This window comes from Scyliorhinus torazame, chromosome 6 (assembly GCF_047496885.1).
Source record: "Scyliorhinus torazame isolate Kashiwa2021f chromosome 6, sScyTor2.1, whole genome shotgun sequence".
Taxonomy (NCBI): Eukaryota; Metazoa; Chordata; class Chondrichthyes; order Carcharhiniformes; family Scyliorhinidae; genus Scyliorhinus; species Scyliorhinus torazame.
Window position 1 is genome coordinate 55,326,597 of NC_092712.1, and position 25,995 is coordinate 55,352,591.

The window sequence follows — 25,995 nt, forward strand, 5'->3', positions numbered from 1 at the left end:
GCCCTGTGGTTTCCCCTTGTGGGAGTCTAGGACCAGAGGGCATAATCTGAAAGTAAAGGGTTACCCATTTAAGACAGAGATGAGGAGGAATACTTTATCTCAAGAGGCTAACAAATCTGTGAAATTCTTTATTGCAGAGAGCTGCATGGGCTGGGTTATGCGCTATGCTGAGATAGACAGATTTTTAATCAGGCAGGGAATGGAGGGTTATGGGGATAAGACAGGAAAGTGGAGTTGGGGATCCTATCCGATATGATGTAATTGAATGGCGGAGCAGACTCGTTGGGCCAAGTGGCCTACTGCTCCTACGTCTTACGGTCTATTTGTCCACATTTCGAAAGTACCTTCCCTGACCAACAAGCAAGTCCCTGAGTGAAACTCGGCAGTTCCTGGCTCACGGCTCAGGAACACGGGCACTGGGCCACAAGACCCGAAGCATCCCCCCCCCCCATGTAGTTACAACTATCACAACAAAATCAACACTTCAACCAGTTCTAAGAATTACTATTCGATCTAAATCCGAAGTCTTACAGTCTGCGTTGGCATTTTTCAAAATGGCATTACATTTAGATGAGGCTTTCTTCCAAACTACAACATCTGATTTGTAATTCATCTAAGATGCCTTGACGTCCAGATAAAGTCAGCGCTTTCGTTAAGACGCGAGATAACACTCCACGGAACGACAAGACTCGAATTAACCAGGGCCACCTAACCAACATTTCTGCGCCAACTGTAGGACTGGGGGGCTGCAAAGCCGATCAGACACGACCTCAAAAATGAGTAACTCCGGAATAGCAGAACCGCGTTCGCCCCCAGCCGAAGAACAACCAGCAATCGATGCCATCCCCGTTCCCTCGACACCGAACACCCGGAGGTCTGGGGCCTAGAGACGAAAGCACCGTTATGGCAGCGCCGGCCCGTGTTGCCTCGCTGCCGGGGCTATTCCCCCTTCAGATGAAAACACTTCAGTTGGGGTGTATCAAGCAGGTCGACATATTAAAAAAATTACACGCACTTGAAAAATAACGAGCCGTGGAAAGGCAAAAAAAAAAAGGGGGGGGGGGGGGGAAACAATGGGACGACCCGGCAGGAACGGGAGGCAGCCGGCAATAAAGCTCGATTGAGAAACAAACTGCGCTCTCTTGTGTGGGAACCGCGAAGAACCACCACAAAATCGGCACAACGTATGTACCAAAGAGGGAGAAGAGTTGTCTTTTTTTTTTGAAAGGGGGAACTGCTGAAACAAGAGGAGCCGCCGGCGTGTCACTCCTGCAGTGGTGCGAAAACAATGCAGAGACGATGCTGGGGCGGCGGCGCAGGTGCGGCTGAGTTTACTCACGGTGTACTCCCGGACCTGGCTGTGAAAGTTTTGCTCTCTGATTGTCACATCGTCAGCGTCCATCCTTCATCGAGACTTTTAAACACTTGCGACGTCGACCGAAAAACAAAAATCACAATAGTGCGCGCAGGAAGGGGGAGGAGATATGAGTGGGGGGGGGGGAGTGAGCAATGCAATGACCAGGGGACGAGGCGGTCCGACAGCACGATATTTCAAACGGCGGCCGCGCAGCATCAACAACATCACCACCTCCGCCGGCCCCTTTCCTTCATCACTGCGCGCGCGCGCGCGACAGCAGACCAAGTAACAGCGCCTCCCGTTGGCTGGCGGACGGCCCAATGACGGCGCGAGCTCCTTCGATCGGGTCCACCCATAGGCTGGGTGGAGAGAGGCGGTGCCGACCGAACTTGCCAGGCAAGGGGGCGGGGCTCGTGAGCGGAAACAAAACGAAAGGACCCGCCCCCCCGATCCGATTGACGTGAGAACCAGCCAATGGAAATGGACCATCAGGGGGCCCTGGCTCGGTGTTATCCAATCACAGTGCGGTCTTGGTAAAGGGGGCGGGATGAGGTGGGAAGGCGGCTCAGATTGATTGCGGCTCCATCAAATGACCGTTTTTTTTTGAACGAAGAGCCGCAGAGCGCGTGCGGCGACCATTTCAGACCCCTCCTCGGAGCTGAACTGTACCGTGGCTGTTTCAACATGTTTGGTTAACAACAAATAAATATTCTACCCGTGCGTTGGATTTTTTTTTTAAAAGTTGTGTTTTTTGTTATTGTACAAATCAATCATGAAGAAGAGGAAGGGTCAGCGGCGTGGCGCCGGGTCGTTGAAGCAGTTCCAAGTGGCCGTGGAGAGGTTCGTGGCAACGGCGGCCGCCGGTGGCCGGCCCCAGGATGCCGGCCTCGGGGTCAGGAGGGTGAAAAGTCGGAAGGAGATGAGGAAGGAGCGGAGGATGCAAAAGAAAGGCAGGATGAGAGACTATTACCAGAGGAAACACCTGAACCGCAGCCCGGGGATCGGGGAGGGCGTCGATAGCGGCGTGAAACCGCTACCGGCGGAGGGGGGTGGTAACACTGGGCCGGGGTCGCTGGAGGAGGAGAGGAAGAAGGAGAAGGCGGCGACGGCGCGGCCACCGCCCGCACGGGCAGCCAAGGGCAAAGGCAGGAGCAAGCAGACCAGGAGAATGGGCTTGCTGGAGGCCAACGAGGAGGAGGAGAGAGAAATCCAGCGGCTGGAGAAGGCACTGGGACTCAACAAGCGCAAAAACAAAAGTGCCATGCCGCAGGCCTTCGCCCGGGATGGCCTGGATTACATCCTCGGTGTCATTGAGCCCGGCGCCGCTGGCTTGTCGGGGTTGTATGAGAGTGACGATGAGATGGGCGCAGTGGAAGAGGAGGATTTGATGAACGAGGAGGTCGACTCTGACCCCGGCCAAACTGAGCATCAAGAGGGCTCCGGAGAGGATACGGACTCTGGTCAGGAGAATGAAGGGGACAGAGCCTGTGTGATGGAAATGGAAACATCTCAGGACGACGATGATGATGATGATGAAGAAGGTGCTTCCCAACCAACAGGTGGAAACGCTGGGGCGGATTGCAGTAACAACCATGTACACGAGGAGAAAGAGGTGAACGTAGTTGCCTGTCTCTGAGGCAAAAAGACCCATTAATCTTGCAGATCAGTTTGAAACATCTGGGGAGTTGGGGTTTGCTGAACATTTTTTTCCCCCAAGAGTCTCATGACCTGCCACCATTCTAAAGTATCCTACTACCCCTTTTCCCTCGGCTTTTGTGTTGAACAACTCTTCATCTTTTGATGTCTTTTTGCCGCATTTTCATTTCTCCTCGTCCTCTATTCCAATTTAATACCTAGATCCTGTAAGGCGAATAGTCCCTTTCATATCGACCAACCATCACTCACTTCCTCTATCCTCACTTCAAGAATTTCTTCATAACAAACATCAAGACCGTTTTCACTGCTTTGTTCACCTCTTGTCTTCTGTTTCTTACCCACTCTTAAGCTTGAATATTATTATTTCTTAACACTGAAACATCCTCAAGTCCTGAATAATATCTGTATCCTGGGGGGTAATAGCTAGCTGATCAGATCATTCCTGTTTATATCCATACTCACAAATGGACCTACGGCTGCCACTTGCGGATCTCCGAAGTGCCCAGCCTGTACCAAATTACCCCAGAAGGGTAAAGGATCTCAAAAATTTGAACGACAGATTTCAAGCTGTTAATGTACACTAGCAATACAAATGGTGTTTTCTACCAACGGGATGCTGCCATCAAGTTTAAAAGACATTCTTCCTGCCACGTAACATAAATTAGTTTTTATGAATGTGTCAGAGATACTCGGTATGTAGCTGTAAATCTCAACGACTGGTAGATCATATCAAACAACATGTCCCTTAACTCTTCACAACCAAAACTATCAACCAGCCCATGCTTGCAAAACTCAGAATATGATGTCTAACATTAGATGTGAGTGCTGAACGATTCCAACTGTGCTAAGAATTACACCATTCAATTTAACATTGTCAGATTTGGAGGTGTGGCTCATCTGCACTTGCTAGAAGCTACACATGTTTGTGTGCAGAGACCTGTCCTTTGCAGTGAAAGAACATGTCTAGGCATTGCATCTTTTTTCAAATTAAGCAAAACCATAGGGGACAATGGTTCCTTGGTGCATTCTCCATGGCAACACCTAGACCAATCGCCTTGTCAATCAATTAATATCTCTTTCTCATGCAGTACAAATTGTTGCTTGGCATTCCTGCATCTGTCCTGATGAGTGCAAGATGAAAAACTTTGTCAACTCTTTTATGGTGCATTCTGTCTTGCCCAGATCAATCTATCTGACAGTTATCATGCCATCTTCCCTAATAGATTCTCTCTACTGTTCATCTCTATGACACCCCTTGCATATTTCTAGTTCCACCTATTTGAATTCATCCGGTGCAAATCCTCTACATTGTAACCTCTAGAGCACCAGCCCCCCTCCCAAGCCTCTGCTCAGCCCTCCTATTTGCATATTCTTCCTTGTAGATATCATCCATAAGCATAAGGTTAGCTTCCATGTAATCAGTGATCACCCATGACACTGGTTTTATCATTTCCTCTTGACACTTCAACTACATCCATAAAATCTTACAGCACAGAACTAGGTCATTGTCTGTTGTGCCATGGCCATAGTTCTTTGAAAGACTTGTCCAATTCAGTCCCACATCCCAGCATGTTCCCATAATCCTGAAAATTTGTCCACTGAAAGTGCATGTCCAATTGACTTTTAATTTTTTTTTAAATGTGTTCATTAGATGCGACCATTGCTGGCAAGGCCAGCATTTATTGCCCATCTCTAATTGCCCATGCAGAGGTGGTGGTGAGCGTCCGCCTTTAACAACTGTGTTCCATGTGGTGTCGGGGCGGAACGGTGGTGCAGTGATTTAGCACTTGCTTCCATGCACCAGGGTCCCAGGTTCGATTCCCGGCTTGGGTCACTGTCGCCCCGGAGTCTGCACGTTCTCTCCATGGGTTTCCTCCGGGTGTTCGGGTTTCCACCCACAAGTCCCGAAAGACGTGCTGTTAGGTAATTTGGGCATTCTGAATTCTCCCTCTGTGTACCTGAACAGGTGCCGGATTGTGGCGACTGCGGGCTTTTCACAGTAACTTCATTGCAGTGTTAATGTAAGCCTACTTGTGATAGATCATAGAATTTACAATGCAGAAGGAGGCTATTCGGCCCATCGAGTCTGCATCGGCTCTTGGAAAGAGCACCCTACTTAAGCCCATGTCACCACCCTGAAACCGTCTCCTAAGCCCACGCCTCCTATCCCAGTCACCCCACCTAACCATTTTGGACACCAAGGACGATTTAGCTTGGCCAATCCACCTAACCGGCACATCTTTGGACTGTGGGAGGAAACCGGAGCACCCGGCAGAAACCCACGCAGTCACGGGGAGAACATGCAGACTCCGCACAGACCGTAACCAAAGCCGGGAATCGAACCTGGGACCCTGGCGCTCTGAAGCAACTGAGCTAGCTACTGTGCTGACGATAAAGATGATTTTTTTTTAAATTACTGTTAGAAGTTCCAAGATTTTGACCCAGATTATATGTAATCTTTTCAAATTGTCTATTCCAGACCTTAACAACACTGGCAAAAACCTTTGGGGGAATCCAGTGCAGAATTCTGCCCAGTCAGAAAAAACTTTCTTTCATCTCTAGTTTTCCGTAAATGACTGCATACTAAATCACCAACTTCCCTTTCATACCATGTGCATCTATTATGTATTTTATGTCATTATTTATGAAATACCCTTTGGAAGTCGATATAAATAATGTTTCTGCGCTACCTTCACCAACCATCCCCATCAAAGAACTGCAGAAAAAATTATAAGAATGGTTCTAGGGATGAGAAACTACAGTTATGAAGATAGTTTGGAGAATGGCTCTTTTCCTTAAAGAAAAGAAAACTCAGAGGAGATTTGGCAGAGGTATTCAAGCATTCTTGATGTGGACAGCATAGATTGGACAAATCTGTTCCAACTCATGAAAGGATCAAGAAAAGAAGGCACAGATTATAAGTAATTAGCAAAAGTAATATCTGGGGGAACCTTTTCATGCAACAAGTGTTTAGGGTCTGAAATGCACTGTCTTGAGAGAGTGGTGCAGGTTCACGTGAAGCATTCAAAGGGGATTTGTGCTGTTTTTTGAAAAGAACACAGAACATAACAGGAACAGGCCCTTCAGCCCACCATGCCTGCGCCAATCCAGGTTCCTTATTTAGACCGGCTACTTATTGTCCAACCAATTTCCCCCCCCCCCAATTCTCTGCCTGTTCAGGTGTGTATCAAGATACATCTTAAACTTTGCTATCTTACCTGCCTCCATCACCTCCACTGGCAACACGCTCCAGACACCCACCGTGGAAAGACTTTCCCCACACATCTCACCTAAACATTCGCCTCTCACCTTGAACTTGTGCCCCCTTGTAATTGTGCCTTCCACCCTGGGGAAAAGCTTCTGACGATTCATCCTGTCTATACCTCTCGTAATTTAGTAGGGGAAGAGTGTACAGGGTTATAGGGAGAAGGCGAGGGATTGGCACTTGATGAGTTGTTCATTTGGAAAACCGATGCTGAAACAAATTGTGTTTGTGCTGAGATGATTCTAAGAACTGAACCAAGGCATTCACCCTGTTTGGCTTTAACAAATGCCACGTTGACAGTATACTTAGTTAACTCAGTTTCTCCAAATAAGGGTGAATTTTATCTGACAGTCGCCTTTGGTTGTTTTGCTATCACTGATGTTTGGTTAGCTGATTGGCCCATAGTTGCCGCTTTTTTTTTGAACAGGGATGTAACTTGCCTTCTGGCAGCACACTCAAATCCAAGGGGAATTGAAAGATTATAGTCTGAGCTGGTACCTCCATCCTAGCAACTTAGAATACATCCTATTTGAATCGTGTGAATTGTTACCTTTCGTGGCAATCTATTTAGCATCTCATTTTTATATTTTTTTAATCCTATTTAATGTTTCTACTTTCCTCAACTGTGTGATTCATTTTATTCTCTTTTGTGAAGACTGATGCAAAGTATTCACTCCATCTCTCACCACAAGATTCTCTTGGAGCCGATTGCCACCACATTTCTATGAACTATCCTGTTTATGGAGATTTTTGGCTTCCCTTTCAAATTACTGTTTCACTTTTCTCTCTTTGACTTTACATCCTTTTACAATTTATAGAACATAGAACAATACAGCGCAGTACAGGCCCTTCGGCCCACGATGTTGCACCGAAACAAAAGCCATCTAACCTACACTATACCATTATCATCCATATGTTTATCCAATAAACTTTTAAATGCCCTCAATGTTGGCGAGTTCACTACTGTAGCAGGTAGGGCATTCCACGGCCTCACTACTCTTTGCGTAAAGAAAGAAAATTTCTCCTTTGATTTCTACAGTATTCTGTACTTTACATTTGTCATGAACCTCCTTTTCCCATTTCTTTTCAGAATCCTGTAAGCTCTAGCTTTGGGTGCCCCATCTTTCTTCTATGACAATATGCTTTGATTGTACCTAAACTTTCTTTTTGATCAAACTTTGTTTATCTGCACCTCTGCTGGATCCCTTTTCAAACTCTGGTGGCAGCCCTCTTCCTGTTGGGTATGTTCACCTTTTGTTTTCATTTTCTCCCTCTCTAACTTCTTAAAAACTAATTGTAATGACTAACACCCAGATGTTTTCTCACTGAAACACACTTTGCCCTGTTTAATTTTCTGGACTTAGATCTACCATTTGCTTCTTTCCTGGTTGAGCAAGAAATGTACTGATTAAGAAGGTTTCCTGTGAGTACTCTACAAATTGTTCACCCTAACACCATAAGACGTAGGAGCAGAAGTTGGGCACTCGGCCCATCGAGTCTTCTCTGCCATTCAATGAGATCATGGCTGATCTGATATAATCCTCAATTCCACTTTCCAGTCTTATCCCCATAATCTTTGATTTCCTTACTGATTAAAAATCTGTCTATTTCAGCCTTGAACATACTTAATAGACCAGTCCTTTAAACTCTAAGTAGTAAACAATTCCACAGATTCGCTACTCTCGAAGAGAAGGAATTCCTTCTCATTTCTTCTTAAATGGGCGATCCCTTACTCTGAGATTGTGCCCTCTTATCCTCAAATCTCTCACAAGGGGAAACAACCCCCCAGCATCTACCTTGTCATGCCCCCTGAGAATCCTATATGTCTCCATAAGATCACCTCTCATTCTTCTAAACTCCAGTGAGTACAAGCCCAATCAACTCGACCTCTCCTCGTAAGAAGATCCTTCCATACCTGGGATCAACCTAGTGAACCTTCTCTCGTCTGCCTCCAGTGCCAGTATATCTTTCCTTCGATAAGGTGACCAAAACTGTTCGCAGTATTCCAGATGTGGTCTAACTAGTGCCTTGAATTGTTTTAGCAGGATTTTGTGCTCCATTCTTTTGAAATAAAGGCCAACATTCCATATACCTTCCAAATTACCTGCTGCGCTTGCATGCTAGCTTTTTGTGATTTACCCATGAGGACCCCCAGATCCCTCTGCACTGCAGTTTTCTGCAGCTCCTTTACCAAAGTACATAACTTCACATTTTCCTACATTATATTCCAACTGCCAAGTTTTTTGTTCATGCACCTAACCTGTCTATATCCCTCTATAGATGGACTCTTTCTGTCATCCTCACCACCTGCCTTCCCACCTATATTTGTGTCATCTGCAAACTTGGCAATAGTGCATTCACTTCCCTATTAATATATATTGTGAATAATTGTGGTCCACCACAGATTCCTGTGACACTAGTTACAAGTTCCAATCCTGAAAATGCCCCTCTTTTCTCAACTCTTTTCTATTAGTTAGCCAATCGTTTATCAATGCTAATATACTATCCCAGCACCATGGGGTCTTAAGTTATTAAGTAGCCTTTTGTGTGGTACCTTGTCAAATGCTTTTTGGAAATTCAAGTATATTAGATCTACTGGTTCATCTTCATCTACCCTGCTCATTACCACCTCAAAGAATTCTAATACATTTGTCAGGCATGATTTCCCCTTCATGAAGCCATGCTGACTCTGCTTGATTATATTATGCATTACTAAGTGCGCTGCTATTACATCCTTTATAATGGACTTTTATTTTCCCAGTGACATAAGTTAATCTAAATGACGTACTGGGGAGACAGTGGCGTAATGGTTTGTCACTGGACGAGTAATCCAGAGACCAGGGTAATAATGCTCTGGGGACCAGGGTTCAAATCCTACCATGGCAGATAGTAAATTTGAATTCAATAAAAATCCTGGAATTAAAAGTCTACTGATGACCATGAAACCATTGTCAATTGTTGTAAAAACCCATCGACTGTCTTTCCTGCTAAAGTCCTTTCTCAGTCCACTCCTGCGAACTCTGCCATCATTCCTTTATAATTACTCTTCTTAAATTGTAGCGCAGTTGTTTCTGACCCAAGTTTCTCACTCTCAAATTGAATGCTAAATTCTGCCGTGTTTTGGTCACCGCTTCCTTGGGGATCTTTTACTCTGAAGTTGCTTATTAAACCTGCCTGATTACGCAGTACCAAATCCAAAATAACCTGATCCCTAGTTGAAACCACACCATATTGTTCTGGGGAAATGACCTGAATATACTCTATGCATCCTTCCTCATGCCTACTCTGCCAATCTACATGAAGATTAGTCACCCATGATTAAAGTACTGCCTTTTTTACGTGCCTTGATTATCTCCTCATTTATTCTCTGTCGTACAGTATAGCTACTGTTAAGGGACCTATAGACTACTCTCACCAGTGTCATCTTCCCCTTGATGTTTCTTACCTCCATCTATATGGATTCTACATCTTCCGATCCAAGATCATTTCTTGCTATTGTATTTATCCCATCTGTCAAAGCTTTTTTTTAAAATAATTTTTATTAAAGGTTTTCATAAAATATCAATAACAAAATGAGAAAGAAAAAAGAACCCAACAGGGGTAAGTACAAAACACAATCGAAAAAAGCAACCCCCCAAACCCCTCTCTCTTCCCCCCCCCCCCCCCCCGGTACCTAAATAATAAATTAACATTAACACCCCGACTTAAGACAACAGGTGTATACACCCCCTCAGACCCTTCCAGTGTAAATAACATAAACAAAAATAAAGTAAACCCCCACCCCCCGAGCTGCTGCTGTCATTGACCAATGTCTAGCGTTCTGCCAGAAAGTCTAAGAACGGTTGCCACCGCCTAAAGAACCCTTGTACTGACCCTCTCAAGGCAAATTTCACCCTCCAATTTAATGAACCCTGCCACATCGCTGATCCAGGATTCCACACTTGGGGGCCTCGTATCTTTCCACTGAAGGAGAATCCTCCGCCGGGCTACCAGGGATGCAAAGGCCAGAATTCCAGCCTCTTTCGCCTCCTGCACTCCCGGCTCCTCTGCCACCCAAAATATTGCTTGCCCCCAGCCCGGTTTGACCCTGGACCCTACCACCCTCGACACGGTCCTCGCTACGCCCTTCCAAAATTCCTCCAGCGCTGGGCATGCCCAGAACATATGGGTGTGATTTGCTGGGCTCCCTGAGCACCTAACACACCTGTCCTCACCCCCAAAGAACCTGCTCATCCTTGTCCCGGTCATGTGTGCCCTGTGCAGCACCTTAAACTGTATGAGGTTGAGCCTCGCGCATGAAGAGGAAGAGTTCACCCTCCCTAGGGCATCTGCCCACGTCCCCTCTTCGATCTCCTCTCCCAACTCCTCCCCCCACTTACCTTTCAACTCCACCACCGAGGCCGCCTCCTCCTCCTGCATCACTTGGTAAGTTTCCGAGATCTTCCCCAATCCCACCCCCCCCCCCCCCCCCCCCCCCCCCCCCCCCCCCCCCCCCCCCCCGAGAGCATCCTGTCCTGTACTGTGTGTGGCAGTAGCCGTGGGATTTCCACCACCTGCCGTCTGGCAAACTCCCTTACCTGTAAATACCTGAAGGTGTTCCCCGGGGGGAGCCCGTACTTCTCCTCCAGCTCACCCAAGCTCGTGAACTTCCCGTCCACAAACAGGTCCCCTAACTTTCGTATGCCTGCCCTGTGCCACCCCGAAAACCCTCCACCTGTTCTTCCTGGGGCGAACCGGTGGTTCCCCCGTAATGGGGTCCACGCCGAGGCCCTAACTTCCCCCCTACGCCGCCTCCACTGCCCCCAAATTGTGAGGGCCGCCACCACCACTGGGCTCGTGGTATACCTCCTTGGAGGGAGCAGCAGCGGCGCCGTTGCCAGCGCCCCCAGACTTGTACCCACACAGGACGCTGTCTCCAGCCTCTTCCATGCAGCCCCCTCCATCACCCACTTGCGCACCATTGTCGCATTGGCGGCCCAGTAGTACCCACAGAGGTTGGGCAGCGCCAGCTCCCCCCTATCTACTCCGCTCCAGGAACACCCTTCTCACCCTCGGAGTCCCTCGCGCCCACACAAACCCCATTATACTCCTGTTAACCCACCTGAAAAAAGCCTTCGGGATAAACACGGGGTGGCACTGGATCAGGAACAAAAACCTTGGGAGCACCGTCATTTTGATTGACTGCACCCTACCCGCCAGGGACAGCGGCAACGCGTCCCACCTCTTGAACTCCTCCTCCATTTGCTCCACCAGCCTTGTAAAGTTAAGCCTATGCAGGGCCCCCCAGCTCCTGGCCACCTGGACCCCCAAATATCTGAAACTCCTCTCCGCACTTTTTAGTGGGAGCTTGCCAATCCCCCTCTCCTGGTCCCCTAGCTGAACTACGAACAGCTCGCTCTTCCCCATATTGAGCTTGTACCCCGAAAAGTCCCCGAATTCCCTAAGCATCCTCATTACCTCTGGCATTCCTCCCACCGGGTCCGCCACATACAGCAGCAGGTCGTCCGCATAAAGCGACACCCTGTGCTCCTCCCCACCCCGCACCAACCCCCTCCAGTTCCTCGACTCTCTCAGTGCCATAGCCAGGGATTCAATCGCCAGTGCGAAGAGCAGGGGGGACAGGGGACACCCCTGTCTCGTCCCTCGGTGCAACCGAAAGTACTCGGACCTCCTCCAATTTGTGGCCACACTCGCCATCGGGACCTCGTACAACAGCCTAACCCACCTGACAAACCCCTCCCCAAACCCGAACCTCTTCAGCACCTCCCACAGGTACCCCCACTCTACCCTATCGAAGGCTTTCTCAGCGTCCATCGCCACCACTATCTCCCCCTCCCTCGCCGGCATCATGATAGCGTTCAAAAGCCTCCGCACATTCGCGTTCAACTGTCTCCCCTTCACAAACCCCGTCTGGTCTTCATGGATGATCTGCGGCACACAATCCTCAATCCTCGTGACTAAGACCTTCGCCAGCACCTTGGCATCTACATTTAGCAAGGAAATCGGTCTGTAAGACCCACGTTGCAGGGGATCCTTGTCCCGCTTCAGGATCAAGGAGATCAGTGCCCGGGGCATCGTCGGGGGTAAAGCCCCCTCCTCCCTTGCCTCATTGAAGGTCCTAACTAACAGCGGGCCCAACAGGTCCATATATTTTTTACAGAACTCGACCAGGAAACCGTCCGGCCCCGGTGCCTTCCCGTCTGCATGCTTCCTATCCCTTTGATCAGCTCCTCCAGCCCAATTGGGGCCCCCAGTCCCTCTTCCACCTTTGGAAACCTCAATTGGTCCAGGAAACGGCCCATCCCTCCCTCCTCTCGTGGGGGCTCGGATCGGTACAATTCCTTGTATAAGTCCCTGAAGACCCCATTGATGCCATCCCCGCTCCCTCCCCTGTCCTTAACTCCCCCGATCTCCCTAGCTGCGTCCCGCTTCCGAAGCTGATGCGCCAGCATCCGGCTTGCCTTTTCCCCATACTCGTAGACCGCCCCCTGGGCCTTCCTCCACTGCACCTCCGCCTTCCTGGTGGTCACCAGGTCGAATTCGGCCTGGAGGCTGCGCCTCTTCCTCAACAATCCTTCCTCAGGTTCTTCCGCATACCTCCTGTCTACCCTCACCATCTCCCCCACCAGCCTCTCCCTCTCCCTCCGCTCCTTGTGGGCCCTGATGGAGATCAGCTCTCCCCTCACCACTGCCTTCAGTGCCTCCCATACCATCCCCACTCGGACCTCTCCGTTGTCGTTGGTCTCCAAGTACCTCTCTATACTTCCTCGGACCCGCTCGCTCACCTCCTCGTCCGCCAACAGCCCCACCTCCAAGCGCCACAGCGGGCGCTGGTCCCTCTCCTCCCCCATCTCCAAGTCCACCCAATGCGGGGCGTGGTCCGAAATGGCTATTGCTGAATACTCGGTATCCTCTACTCTCGCTACCAGCGCCCTACTCAAAATGAAAAAGTCGATTCGAGAATAAGCCTTATGGACATGTGAGAAGAATGAAAATTCCCTAGCCCCCGGCCTTGCAAATCTCCAAGGGTCCACCCCTCCCATTTGGTCCATAAATCCCCTCAACACTCTAGCCGCCGCCGGCTTCCTACCCGTCCTAGACCTGGAGCGATCCAGTGCAGGATCCAACACCGTGTTAAAGTCTCCCCCCATTATCAGGCCCCCCACTTCCAAGTCTGGGATCCGACCCAACATACGCTGCATAAAACCCGCATCGTCCCAGTTCGGAGCATACACATTGACCAGTACCACCCTCTCTCCCTGCAACTTACCACTTACCATTATGTACCTACCGCCATTATCTGCCACAATGCTCGACGCCTCGAATAACACCTTCTTTCCCTCGATTTTTGGCATCTAGCCCTGAGTGAAACACCTGACCTACCCACCCTTTCCTCAGTCTTACCTGGTCTGCCACCTTCAGGTGTGTCTCCTGGAGCATAACCACATCCGCCTTGAGCCCCTTCAGGTGCGTGAACACGCGGGCCCGCTTAACCGGCCCATTCAGTCCCCTTACGTTCCAGGTTATCAGCCGGATTAGGGGGTCCATCTAACAAAGCTACCCCACCACCCTTTCCTTCCTGCCTGTCCTTTCGAAAAGCCACATATCCTTGAATATTTAGTTCCCAGTTTTGATCCTCCTGTAACCATATCTCTGTAATGGCTATAAAATCATACCCATTAACCTCAATTTGTGCACTTGATTTATTTATTTTGTGCTGAATGCTGCATACATTTAAGTAAAGAACCATTTTTATTTTGCCTCGTTACCATTTTCCCCTTTTTGACCCTATTTGTTGCTTTTTTTTAATGTTTGTGTACTATGTGGGCATCACGGTAGCACAGTGGTTAGCATGGCTATTAAACAGTGCCAGAGTCCCAGGTTCAATTCCCGGCTTGGGTCACTGTCTGTGCGGAGTCTGCACGTTCTCCCCGTGTCTGCGTGGGTTTCCTCCGGGTGCTCCGGTTTCCTCCCACAGTCCAAAGATGTGCAGGTTAGGTGGATTGGCCATGATAAATTGCCCTTAGTGTCCAAAAAGGTTAGGCTGGGTTACAGGGATAGGGTGGAGGTGTGGGGTGCTGTTTACAAGGGCCGGTGCAGACTTGATGGGCCGAATGGCATCCTTCTGCACTGTACATTCTAATTCTATGTCCCTTCCTGTCACACACTGGGTATCATTACCTAAATAGCTACCTTGTAATGCTGTCATATCCTTATGCTTTGTAAGCCTACATATCCCCACTGCAGAACCCCCCCCCCCCCCCCATTTAGTTTAAATCCCTCTCTACTTACTAGAAATGCTGTTTGCACCCTCCTTGCCCTTCACAGATTGTCTGGATCATGGATAAAATTAGAATTTCTCTGAGCTGAGCATCAGGAATACCAAAATCTGCCACAGCCCCCACTTCCTTTATGTGTATGTTGGCCTGTATCTAAAGTGAAACCAGACAATTCATAATTTTGACCTCTTTGACCCCAAACTAAAAATTTAAATCTGACTGCAATCATCACCAAAATTGCTTTGCTCCATCAATGCAGTATTACCCACTTAAACCACAGCTCAGTCTATCCATAACTAAAATTATTTTGCATATGCTTGTTGCTTTGATTCTAGTACCCCACTGCAGTCTGTTGGATTCCCTTCCAAGCATTGTCCAAATTGATCTTGAATTGAATTTTCTGTCATGGAACCACAGTTGTTTCCAGCACAGAAGGCCTTTGTTGACCTTCTGCAAAAGCAGTTCAGATCTAGTCTCATTGCTCTCTGCATAAGCTCTGCACATTCCTCTGCTGCAAATATTTATTCAGTTTATTTTGAAAGGTGCAATGGCCTGTGCCTCAACCACACCCTGTGGCAAAGAATGCATTCACTGTAAAGATGAAAGCAAAATACTGCATTTACTGGAAGTACAAAATAAAAACAGAAATGCTGGGAAGACGTATCAGGTCAGGCAGCATCAGTAGAGAGTGACAAATGTGTAACATTTCAGGTCACTAACTTTTCCAGGCAAGTAATGTTAGCTCTTACTCTTGCACAAGCTGACTGATTTGCGTGTTGCCAGCAATTTCTGTTTCAATGGAAATATTTTCCCCCTAAATCGTGGCCCCAACCTCCTTGGCACTTGCCACTTCAACTCAACATCTTGCTCTCATGAAAACGCTTATTGTCACAAGTAGGTTTCAAATGAAGTTACTGTGAAAAGTCCTAGTCGCCACATCCCGGCGCCTGGTCGGGGAGGCTGGTACGGAAATTGAACCATGCTGCTGGTCTGCCTTGGTCTGCTTTCAAAGCCAGTGATTTAGCCCTGTGCTAAACCAGCCCCTTCCTTGGGAATCCATCCTTGGGAAGTCTAACGCAAACTTGAGGAACAGCACCTCATCTTATGATTAGGCACTTTACAGCCTTCTGGATTTAGCATGGAGTTCAGCAGCTTCAGACTATGAACTCCTCCTCCATCTTGACCCGTTTTTAAAATCCTTTTTCAAATTATTTTCATTTTTGTTGTCCCAGTGGCCTCCCCTCCACCCTGCGCACAAGGCGACCTGTCACTTGTTCTTAAATTTGTTTTCAGAATGCTGACCTTTGTTCTGCAATTAACATATTCTGCTGTCTTAACGTTATGCCAGTATCAGCATCTTGTTTTGACTTTTAGCACCATCATTAACACTCCCTTTGTCTTGTGGCCGTAACATCTTTGTTAAATCTCTCCTGGTTCCTGCTTATCTCTAAACCTCCTACTCTGCTCCACCCCCATCACTTCTCACTGTAGCTCTGAAGAAGAGTCATTTGGACTCGAGGTTTCTCTCTCCACAGATGTTGGCAGACCTCCTGCGTTTTTCCAGTAATTTGTTTTATTTCATAAATTTAAAATGTTTACTAAATTACCCTTGGCCTTCTGTGCTCCAGTGGAAACAGACCCATTTTCTTAAGAAATGCCAAGGCCCAATTTTAAAATGCATGTCGATGCGTTTGAGTATTACCCTATAACTCTGAAATTGTGTCCTGATCTGATTGTACAATGTACCAAAGTTAGTGGTGTGAGATTCCATCAGGAAACCCTTCATAGCCTGCCCCACCTAAACCCTAAGTTACTTCTGGCCTAAAACCTCTGCAAAATTCCAGTTGTATACCCTCTTCAAAATGCTCTAATACACATCCGGATTTTTTGGCTCATAGAATTTTCATAGAATTTACATTCGGCCCATCGTGTCTGCACCGGCTCTTGGAGAAGAGCACCCTACCCAAGGTCAACACCCACACCCTATCCCCATAACCCAGCGACCCCACCCAACACTAAGGGCAATTTTGGACATTAAGGGCAATTTGTCATGGCCAATCCACCTAACCTGCACATCTTTGGACTGTGGGAGGAAACCGGAGCACCCGGAGGAAACCCACGCACACACGGGGAGGACGTGCAGACTCCGCACAGACAGTGACCCAAGCCGGAATCAAACCTGGGACCCTGGAGCTGTGAAGCAATTATGCTATCCACTATGCTACCGTGCTGCTCATCATAAGTGCAGAGCCTTCAATTACAACATCAATTCTTAATGTTCTGTGACGCTCTTTGTGGTACTTTTTCTTGTAATTTTAAGTTGTGTCAGAAGTGCAATATTTCTGATCCAGCATCAGAAACATGTAACAAAAAAAAGCAAAATATTTTTGAACCAGTGACAGTAAGGGAACGGCGATACAGTTCCAAGTCAGGATGGTGTGTGACTTGGAGTGAAATATGCAGGCAGTGGTGTTGTCCTTATGGTTGGTTGCAGTTGTGGGTTTGGAAGATGATGTTGAAAGAGCCTTGGTGAGTTGCTGCAGTGCATCTTGTAGATCGCACACACTGCTGCCGCTGTGTGTTGGTGGTGGAGGGAGTGAATGTTGAGGGTGGTGGGTGGGGTGCCATTTAAGTGGGATGTTTTGTCCTGGATGGTGTCAAGCTTCTTGTGTTGTTGGAGCTGCACTCATTCAGGCAAGTGGAGAGTATTCCATCACATTCCTGACTTTTCTTAATTTGTGAACCAGGTGGGTTTTTACGACAAACAACAATGGTTTCATGGTCATCTTTAGACTTCTAATTCCGGATTTCGTTTATTGAATTCAAATTTCATCATCTGCCATGGTGGGATTTGAACCAAGTCCCCAGAGCATGACTCTACGTCCCTGGATTACTAATCCAGCAACAATGCCTTTACGCCACTCCCTCCCCCTTAGGCGTTGTAGGTAGTAGATAGGCTGTGGGTCAGGAGGTGAGTTACTCACCGCCAAACTCCCAGCTTCTGACCTCTTATAGCCACAGTATGTACCTGGCTGGCAATTACCCTGTAATTGTGTGTGTGTGGTATGTGTATAATATTAATATATATATATATATAATTATAACCTATTTCACCATTTTGCATTAGGAGGAAACTGTTTCCCAGAAGTATATTCCCCCACAATTGCGTGAAATGTCTGAAACTATGGATGCAAAGAAGAAGGAAGAACTTGCAAGATTGAAAAAGAATGTAAAAGGACTTCTGAATAGGTAAGAATATGAAAAATCTCTACTGCTCCCATAATTAATATTGGACTGCTTTTGACTTTAGAGAATTTTACATTCTTAAAACTTGGGAGAAGCATCGCGATTTCTCTTTTATTAATGGTTTCATGGGATGTGTGATTCGCTGACAAGTCCAGCATTTATTGCCTATCCCTAACTGAACTGAGTGGCTTGATCGGCCACTCCAAGAGCAGTTAAGAGTCAACCACATTATTTTGTGGTCTGGAGTCACATGTAGGCCAGACAAGGATGGCAGATTTCCTTCCCGAAAGGGCATCAGTGAACTAGATGGGTTTTTATGGCAGTTAGATGGTTCCCATTATTGACACTAGCTTTATATTCCAGATTTATTATTTTAATTTAAATTCCACTAGCTGCCATGATGGATTTTGAACCCAAATACCCAGATTATTAGCCTAGGATTACTAGTTTTATGACATGACCACTGCCTGTCGTTCTCTGTTCTTATGAGCCTGGACGATGGAACTGGTTCCAACAAAAGATCATCAGCCTGATGCACTAATACTGCCTTCCGATCCCTACAGATGCTTCCTGGCCTAACTTATTCCAGCATTTTCTGTTTTTCCTTATGATTAACTTGAGCCATTGTAAAATTTGGATTTTTCCAAAACGTTAGTCAAATATTCTAACCTTAACTTTAGAAAAGATTGACTTCTTTCTGAAAGTTTGAAGATTATTGTGATAGAAAAATGGCTAATTTGGAAAAATATGCAACAATCTAAATGTGGTTCAAATCTAAATTTGGTCCAGTGATCCCATCATGCAGACTGGTTTGGTGTACCAATCAGAAGGACCATGTGAATTGCACCTATTCCATTCAGTCAATTTGGAACATTACCAGAGATAAGTAAACAAGATATTGTAAAATGGATTGCAGCTGGATTTTTATCTCCTTATAAAATTTATTGTGATCTTTTTGTCAGAGATCTGTGCTACAAAAGAAGTTAAATTCATTACTACTGAACAAAGAATGAAAAACTTTGCTTTCACTTAGACGTGAATTAATTTATTAATTGAATTTGGAGACTGAAATTTTAAAAACTTGTATATGTTAGTATAACCTACAAGAAAGTGCAGTTGAACAGGTAACTTACCCATATTAGTCTTGATTGAAATTTATTTTGTTGCAAGAAGTTCAAATGCTGACTGCTCAGCCATTAGAGTTACAAGATTTGCTTTTGGAGCACATAACAGAAGCACAGAAAATGTGAACTCATTTAAAATAATTTTTCTATGGTCAGCACGGTGGCATAGTGGTTGGCACTGCTACTTCACGGCACCGAGGTCCCAGGTTCGATCCCGGCTCTGGGTCATTGTCCGTGTGGAGTTTGCACATTCTCCCCGCGTTTGCGTGGGTTTCGCCCCCACATCCCAAAGATGTGCCGGTTAGGTGGATTGACCACGCCCTTAATTGGAAAAAACTAATTGGGTATTCTAAAAAACAATTTTTTTTTTAATAAATAATTTTTCTTGATCTACTGATCAAAACATCGAATCTTGGAAACTTCTTTAAGACCGCTTCTTAACCTTCCCTATCCCAGGAAACGGTTCTAACTTTTCCAACTTCTCCCAACTGGAGTCCTCATTCCTGGTAAACCTCTTCCACTTACTTCATGCAGTATAACCTCACTGAAGGTAATGGACTAATACACTTTCTTGCTGTATAATTGACTTTCTTTCAAATGAGATGTTAAACTGAAGCTGCATCTGTCATTCTGGGTAGATTTAAAATATCCCATAACACTTTACAGGAGAGTAAGAGTTCGTCTGGTATCATGGCTATCATTTTTCATTCCCTTCAGCCTTGCACCACCATCCCTTTTTTCTTTCCTCTACTCCTGCACACACTTCCCAAGCTCTGCTTCCTTATGACCAGGTGAATTTCTGACCTTCATTTTCAGTGAAGGGTCTTTGACCTGAAATGTAAACTCTATTTCTCTCCACAAATGCTGCCCGACATGTTGAGTGTTTCCAGTATTTTCTGTTTTTATTTCTGATTTCTAGCATCCATAGTATTTTGCTTTTGATTTGCCATGTAAAGAGTTATCTTACTGCCTTTTACTCTTTTTGATCTTTTTTAAATAAATTTAGAGTACCCAGTTATTTTTTTTTCCCAATTTAGTGTGGCCAATCCACCTAACCTGCGCATCTTTGGGTTATGGGGGGGCAGCATGGTGGCGCAGTGGGTTAGCCATGTTGCCTCACGGCGCCGAGGTCCCAAGTTCGATCCCGGCTCTGTCATTGTCCGTGTGGAGTTTGCACATTCTCCCCGTGTTTGCGTGGGTTTCACCCCCACAACCCAAAGATGTGCAGGGTATGTGGATTGGGCATGCTAAATTGCCTGTTAATTGGAAAAAAAATTAATTGGATACACTAAGTTTATAAAAAAAGAAAATATTTGGGTTATGGGGATGAAACCCACGCAGACACGGGGAGAATGTGCAAACTTCACACGGACAATGACCCAGTGCCGGGAATCGAACCCGGGTCCTCAGTGCCGCAGTCCCGGTAACTGCGCCACATGCCACCCCCTCTTTTCGATCTTGATGGTGTCTTGCATTACGTACCTTGGCCCTTCATCGCTTGCTTGGTTTTTAAAAAACGATAAAATTAATGACATGCCTCATTGTTACGTAACTTGCTAAGTGTCTAGTGTATAATATAAAGAGTAATTGTATAGTGTGTGATTAAGTCCTCGCCTAAAATCCTGCATTATATAGCCAGTAATTTGGAAGAAGTTAAAATGCTGGTGCTTTCGAGCAAATGTTACTTTAAATATGAATCTTTAAAAACCTTTTTTTCTGATATTAGATTGAGTGAACCTAATATGGCCTCCATTAGTAGTCAGCTTGAAGAGTTTTATATGACAAACAGCCGTAAAGACATGAATGATACCCTAACAGATGTTCTCCTGGCAGCCTGTGTCACTCCAGCCTTGATGCCCGACAGATTGATGATGGAGCACGTTCTGTTAATCAGCATCCTTCATCACAATGTTGGAATTGAGGTAACATCGTTACTCAAGTTGGTTGTCTGAATTGTCATATAAACTACCTGTTTTTAACTTGTGTATATATGTGGCTGACATTTTTAATATTTGTGACTGGCAGTAAGGAGACTAACAGTACTGTCCACTGCAATCCAGTATGCTTGAAACCAAATTATCAGTACTTCTATTATAATTGGTAAACAGATGCACACATTTCAAAAACAAAGCACATATGCTGATAATTTGAAATAAAAATAGAAAATTCTGGAATTACTCAGCTGGTCTGACAGATGTGTTGAGTAGTCCCAGTATTTTCTGCATAGGTCTCTTTTTTTACATACTTTAAGAACAAGAACAAAAACGAATACAATTTGAGGTTACTTTGCTGATTCCGTGAAATTGGTTTGTAATGTCAGCATTACAAGCTAAGCATAGTCAAACCAGATGTACTTAATGTGCGTTGTGTAATTTCACGAAAATTGGATATAGCTCTTGGGACTAAAGGGGTCAAGGGATATGGGAGAAGGCAGGATCAGGTATTGAACTTGATGATCAGCCATGATCATAATGAATGGCGGAGCAGGCTCGAAGGGCCGAATGGCCTTCTGCTTTTTTTAATGTTCTATATAAACACAGACATAAAAATTATGATATCTCCTAATTTTTTATCCCCACACCTTGAGCACACTAATATTGAAATCAGTTCAGGCCCACCACAGAATTTAGGACTGTAAAGTGATCAAAACACTTATGTTCATTTTTTTTTTTTAAATTAGCGTACCCAATTCATTTTTTCCAATTAAGGGGCAATTATATCGTGGCCAATTCACCTACCTTGCATATCTTTGGGTTATGGGGCGAAACCCACGCAAACACTGGGAGACTGTGCAAACTCCACATGGCCAGTGACCCAGAGCCGGGATCGAACCTGGGACCTCGGCGCCGTGAGGCATCAGGGCTAACCCACTGCGCCACCGTGCTGCCCTTCAGTTCATATTTTTGTCATCAAGCACGATTTATGGAATTTCATCATTTCAATGATGAGTAGAGGTCTCACATGGAGTATGCAAGTGCTAGTTCTGCATTATTTGGTAAGGTAATTGAGTCAAATTAATATACAACCCCATTTCATTCAGATATTTATGAAAAATGAGTACAGGATTGGTTTGACGATTTTTTGCAGATGATTATCTTGATAGTTGAGCAACTTTAACCAGTGGTTCCAAGTTCAGTCCTTGATCTATGTTGAGCTAGATGATCCTTGCTGTGATTGCCTTAGGGGTGATACAGTTAGCCTGTTCTCCTGAGTTAGGAAAGCGAGCAGCAGAAATGGTTCTTCCTTCTGTTGACTATGGAATTGTCTCTGCCAGGTGTATATGCTGGGTGAAGGCAGAGTTGGCAGCACTCATGGTCAAAGCTCACAAATAATAACCACTTTGGGATGAATTATAGTCTCAGTTGAATTATAGTCTAGCAAGGCATCAGCATCTTCAGGAGATTAGTGGCGAAAATTAGCAAAGGGGAAGTCCTTGGAAGCTATGTGGTTAAAATACATGCAGTGACTTGAGAACATCAAAATGGACTAGTTGAGCTTTATTTAACTCCTGAGAAAGAACTGAAATACAAAATCTGTTGGAGTTAATCCATTTGTCAATTCCATGATTTTACGGAAATAAAGCCGCAGCTTGTTGAAAAATACACATTTTATACTGCTGAATGAATGTGGATAGTTTTTGGGGTCAGAAGGTTATGAATTGAGACATATTCCAGAGTTCTGGAGCTTATAATCTACGCTCCAGGGCAGTATCTGGAAGCGTGTTGCACTGTTTATGGTGTCCTCTTTTAAATGGGGTGTTAAACTAAGGCTCCGTCTGCCAACTCGAGTGAATGTGAGGGATCCCACAGCACAAATGAAGAAAAGCAGGAGCATTGTTCTGGTGTCCTGCTCAACGTTTATGCCTCAAAGCACTTCTAAAACCAAGAATTCATTTCAATGCTGTTGTGGGAGCACTCTGTGAAAAATAACTGCTGGGTTTGTACATCACAACAGTAACTGCACTTAATTAATTCTGAACTGCTTTGGAAGATGCTATGTCGTTTCAAGTTTTGTTTATTGACTTTAACATACATAAGAACTCGGAGCAGGAGTAGGCCATCTGGCCCCTCGGGCCTGCTCCACCATTCAATGAGATCATGGCTGATCTTTTGTGGACTCAGCTCCACTTTCCGGCCCGAACACCATAACCCTTAATCCCTTTATTCTTCAAAAAATTATCTATCTTTATCTTAAAAACATTTAATGAAGGAGCCTCTACTGCTTCACTGGGCAAGGAATTCCATAGATTCACAACCCTTTGGGTGAAGAAGTTCCTCCTAAACTCAGTCCTAAATCTACTTCCCCTTATTTTGAGGCTATGCCCCCTAGTTCTGCTTTCACCCGCCAGTGGAAACAACCTGCCCGCATCTATCCTATCTATTCCCTTCATAATCTTATATGTTTCTATAAGATCCCCCCTCATCCTTCTAAATTCCAACGAGTACAGTCCCAGTCTATTCAACCTCTCCTCGTAATCCAACCCCTTCAGCTCTGGGATTAACCTAGCGAATCTCCTCTGCACACCCTCCAGTGCCAGTACGTCTTTTCTCAAGTAAGGAGACCAAAACTGAACACAATACTCCAGGTGTGGCCTCACTAACACCTTATACAATTGCAGCAGAACCTCCCTAGTCTTAAACTCCATCCCTCTAGCAATGAAGGACAAAATTCCATTTGCCTTCTTAATCACCTGTTGCACCTGTAAACCAACTTTTTGCGACTCATGCACTAGCACACCCAGGTCTCTCTGCACAGCAGCATGTTTTAATATTTTATCATTTAAATAATAATCCCTTTTGCTGTTATTCCTACCAAAATGGATAACCTCACATTTGTCAACATTGTATTCCATCTGCCAGACCCTAGCCCATTCACTTAGCCTACCCAAATCCCTCTGCAGACTTCCAGTATCCTCTGCACTTTTTGCTTTACCACTTATCTTTGTGTCGTCTGCAAACTTGGACACATTGCCCTTGGTCCCCAACTCCAAATCATCTATGTAAATTGTGAACAGTTGTGGGCCCAACACTGATCCCTGAGGGACTCCACTAGCTACTGATTGCCAACCAGGGAAACACCCATTAATCCCCACTCTTTGCTTTCTATTAATTAACCAATCCTCTATCCATGCTACTACTTTCCCCTTAATGCCATGCATCTTTATCTTATGCAGCAACCTTTTGTGTGGCACCTTGTCAAAGGCTTTCTGGAAATCCAGATATACCACATCCATTGGCTCCCCGTTATCTACCGCACTGTTAATGTCCTCAAAAAATTCCACTAAATTAGTTAGGCATGACCTGCCCATTATGAACCCATGCTGCGTCTGCCCAATGGGACAATTTCCATCCAGATGCCTCGCTATTTCTCCTTGATGATAGATTCCAGCATCTTCCCTACTACCGAAGTTAAGCTCACTGGCCTATAATTACCCGCTTTCTGCCTACCTCCTTTTTTAAACAGTGGTGTCACGTTTGCTCATTTCCAATCCGCCGGGACCACCCCAGAGTCTAGTGAATTTTGGTAAATTATCACTAGTGCATTTACAATTTCCCTAGCCATCTCTTTTAGCACTCTGGGATGCATTCCATCAGGTCCAGGAGACTTGTCTACCTTTAGCCCCATTAGCTTGCCCATCACTACCTCCTTGGTGATAACAATCCTCTCAAGGTCCTCACCTGTCATAGCCTCATTTCCATCAGTCACTGGCATGTTATTTGTGTCTTCCACTGTGAAGACCGACCCAAAAAACCTGTTCAGTTCCTCAGCCATTTCCTCATCTCCCATTATTAAATCTCCCTTTTCATCCTCTAAAGGACCAATATTTACCTTAGCCACTCTTTTTTGTTTTATGTATTTGTAGAAACTTTTACTATCTGTTTTTATATTCTGAGCAAGTTTACTCTCATAATCTATCTTACTCTTCTTTATAGCTTTTTTAGTAGCTTTCTGTTGCCCCCTATAGATTTCCCAGTCCTCTAGCCTCCCACTAATCTTTGCTACTTTGTATGTTTTTTCCTTCAATTTGATGCTCTCCCTTATTTCCTTAGATATCCACGGTCGATTTTCCCTCTTTTTACCGTCCTTCCTTTTTGTTGGTATAAACCTGGGTTTATACCCAGGTTTATACCCAGAGTGGTCCGAGGATGAATGTGCTAAATTGGGGGAAGGCTAATTATAACAATATTAGGCGGGAACTGAAGAACATAGATTGGGGGCGGATGTTTGAGGGCAAATCAACATTTGACATGTGGGAGGCTTTCAAGTGTCAGTTGAAAGGAATACAGGACAGGCATGTTCCTGTGAGGAAGAAAGATAAATACGGCAATTTTCGGGAACCTTGGATGACGAGTGATATTGTAGGCCTCGTCAAAAAGAAAAAGGAGGCATTTGTCAGGGCGAAAAGGCTGGGAACAGACGAAGCCTGTGTGGCATATAAGGAAAGTAGGAAGGAACTTAAGCAAGGAGTCAGGAGGGCTAGAAGGGGTCATGAAAAGTCATTGGCAAATAGGGTTAAGGAAAATCCCAAGGCTTTTTACACGTACATAAAAAGCAAGAGGGTAGCCAGGGAAAGGGTTGGCCCACTGAAGGATAGGCAAGGGAATCTATGTGTGGAGCCAGAGGAAATGGGCGAGGTACTAAATGAATACTTTGCATCAGTATTCACCAAAGAGAAGGAATTGGTAGATGTTGAGTCTGGAGAAGGGGGTGTAGATAGCCTGGGTCACATTGTGATCCAAAAAGACGAGGTGTTGGGTGTCTTAAAAAATATTAAGGTAGATAAGTCCCCAGGGCCTGATGGGATCTACCCCAGAATACTGAAGGAGGCTGGAGAGGAAATTGCTGAGGCCTTGACAGAAATCTTTGGATCCTCGCTGTCTTCAGGGGATGTCCCGGAGGACTGGAGAATAGCCATTGTTGTTCCTCTGTTTAAGAAGGGTAGCAAGGATAATCCCGGGAACTACAGGCCGGTGAGCCTTACTTCAGTGGTAGGGAAATTACTGGAGAGAATTCTTCGAGACAGGATCTACTCCCATTTGGAAGCAAATGGACGTATTAGTGAGAGGC

General features: G+C 45.7%; 2 protein-coding genes across 3 annotated transcripts in view; one reads left to right on the forward strand and one right to left on the reverse strand.

The window, feature by feature from the left end:
• Window positions 1–1,600, reverse strand: part of lmbr1 (limb development membrane protein 1) — a 316,729-nt gene extending 315,129 nt beyond the window's left edge. The window contains exon 1 of one of the 2 annotated variants that reach the window (XM_072508212.1): window positions 1,340–1,600. In XM_072508212.1, coding sequence (XP_072364313.1) covers window positions 1,340–1,402 — 63 coding nt within the window. In that variant the 5' untranslated portion in view covers window positions 1,403–1,600. The remainder of the gene's footprint in view (window positions 1–1,339) is intronic. The other variant, XM_072508213.1, reaches the window with a different exon arrangement.
• Window positions 1,601–1,950: 350 nt separating this feature from the next.
• Window positions 1,951–25,995, forward strand: part of nom1 (nucleolar protein with MIF4G domain 1) — a 79,361-nt gene continuing 55,316 nt past the window's right edge. The window contains exons 1-3 of the mRNA XM_072508210.1: window positions 1,951–2,969; window positions 17,685–17,806; window positions 20,654–20,849. Coding sequence (XP_072364311.1) covers window positions 2,130–2,969; window positions 17,685–17,806; window positions 20,654–20,849 — 1,158 coding nt within the window. The 5' untranslated portion in view covers window positions 1,951–2,129. The remainder of the gene's footprint in view (window positions 2,970–17,684; window positions 17,807–20,653; window positions 20,850–25,995) is intronic.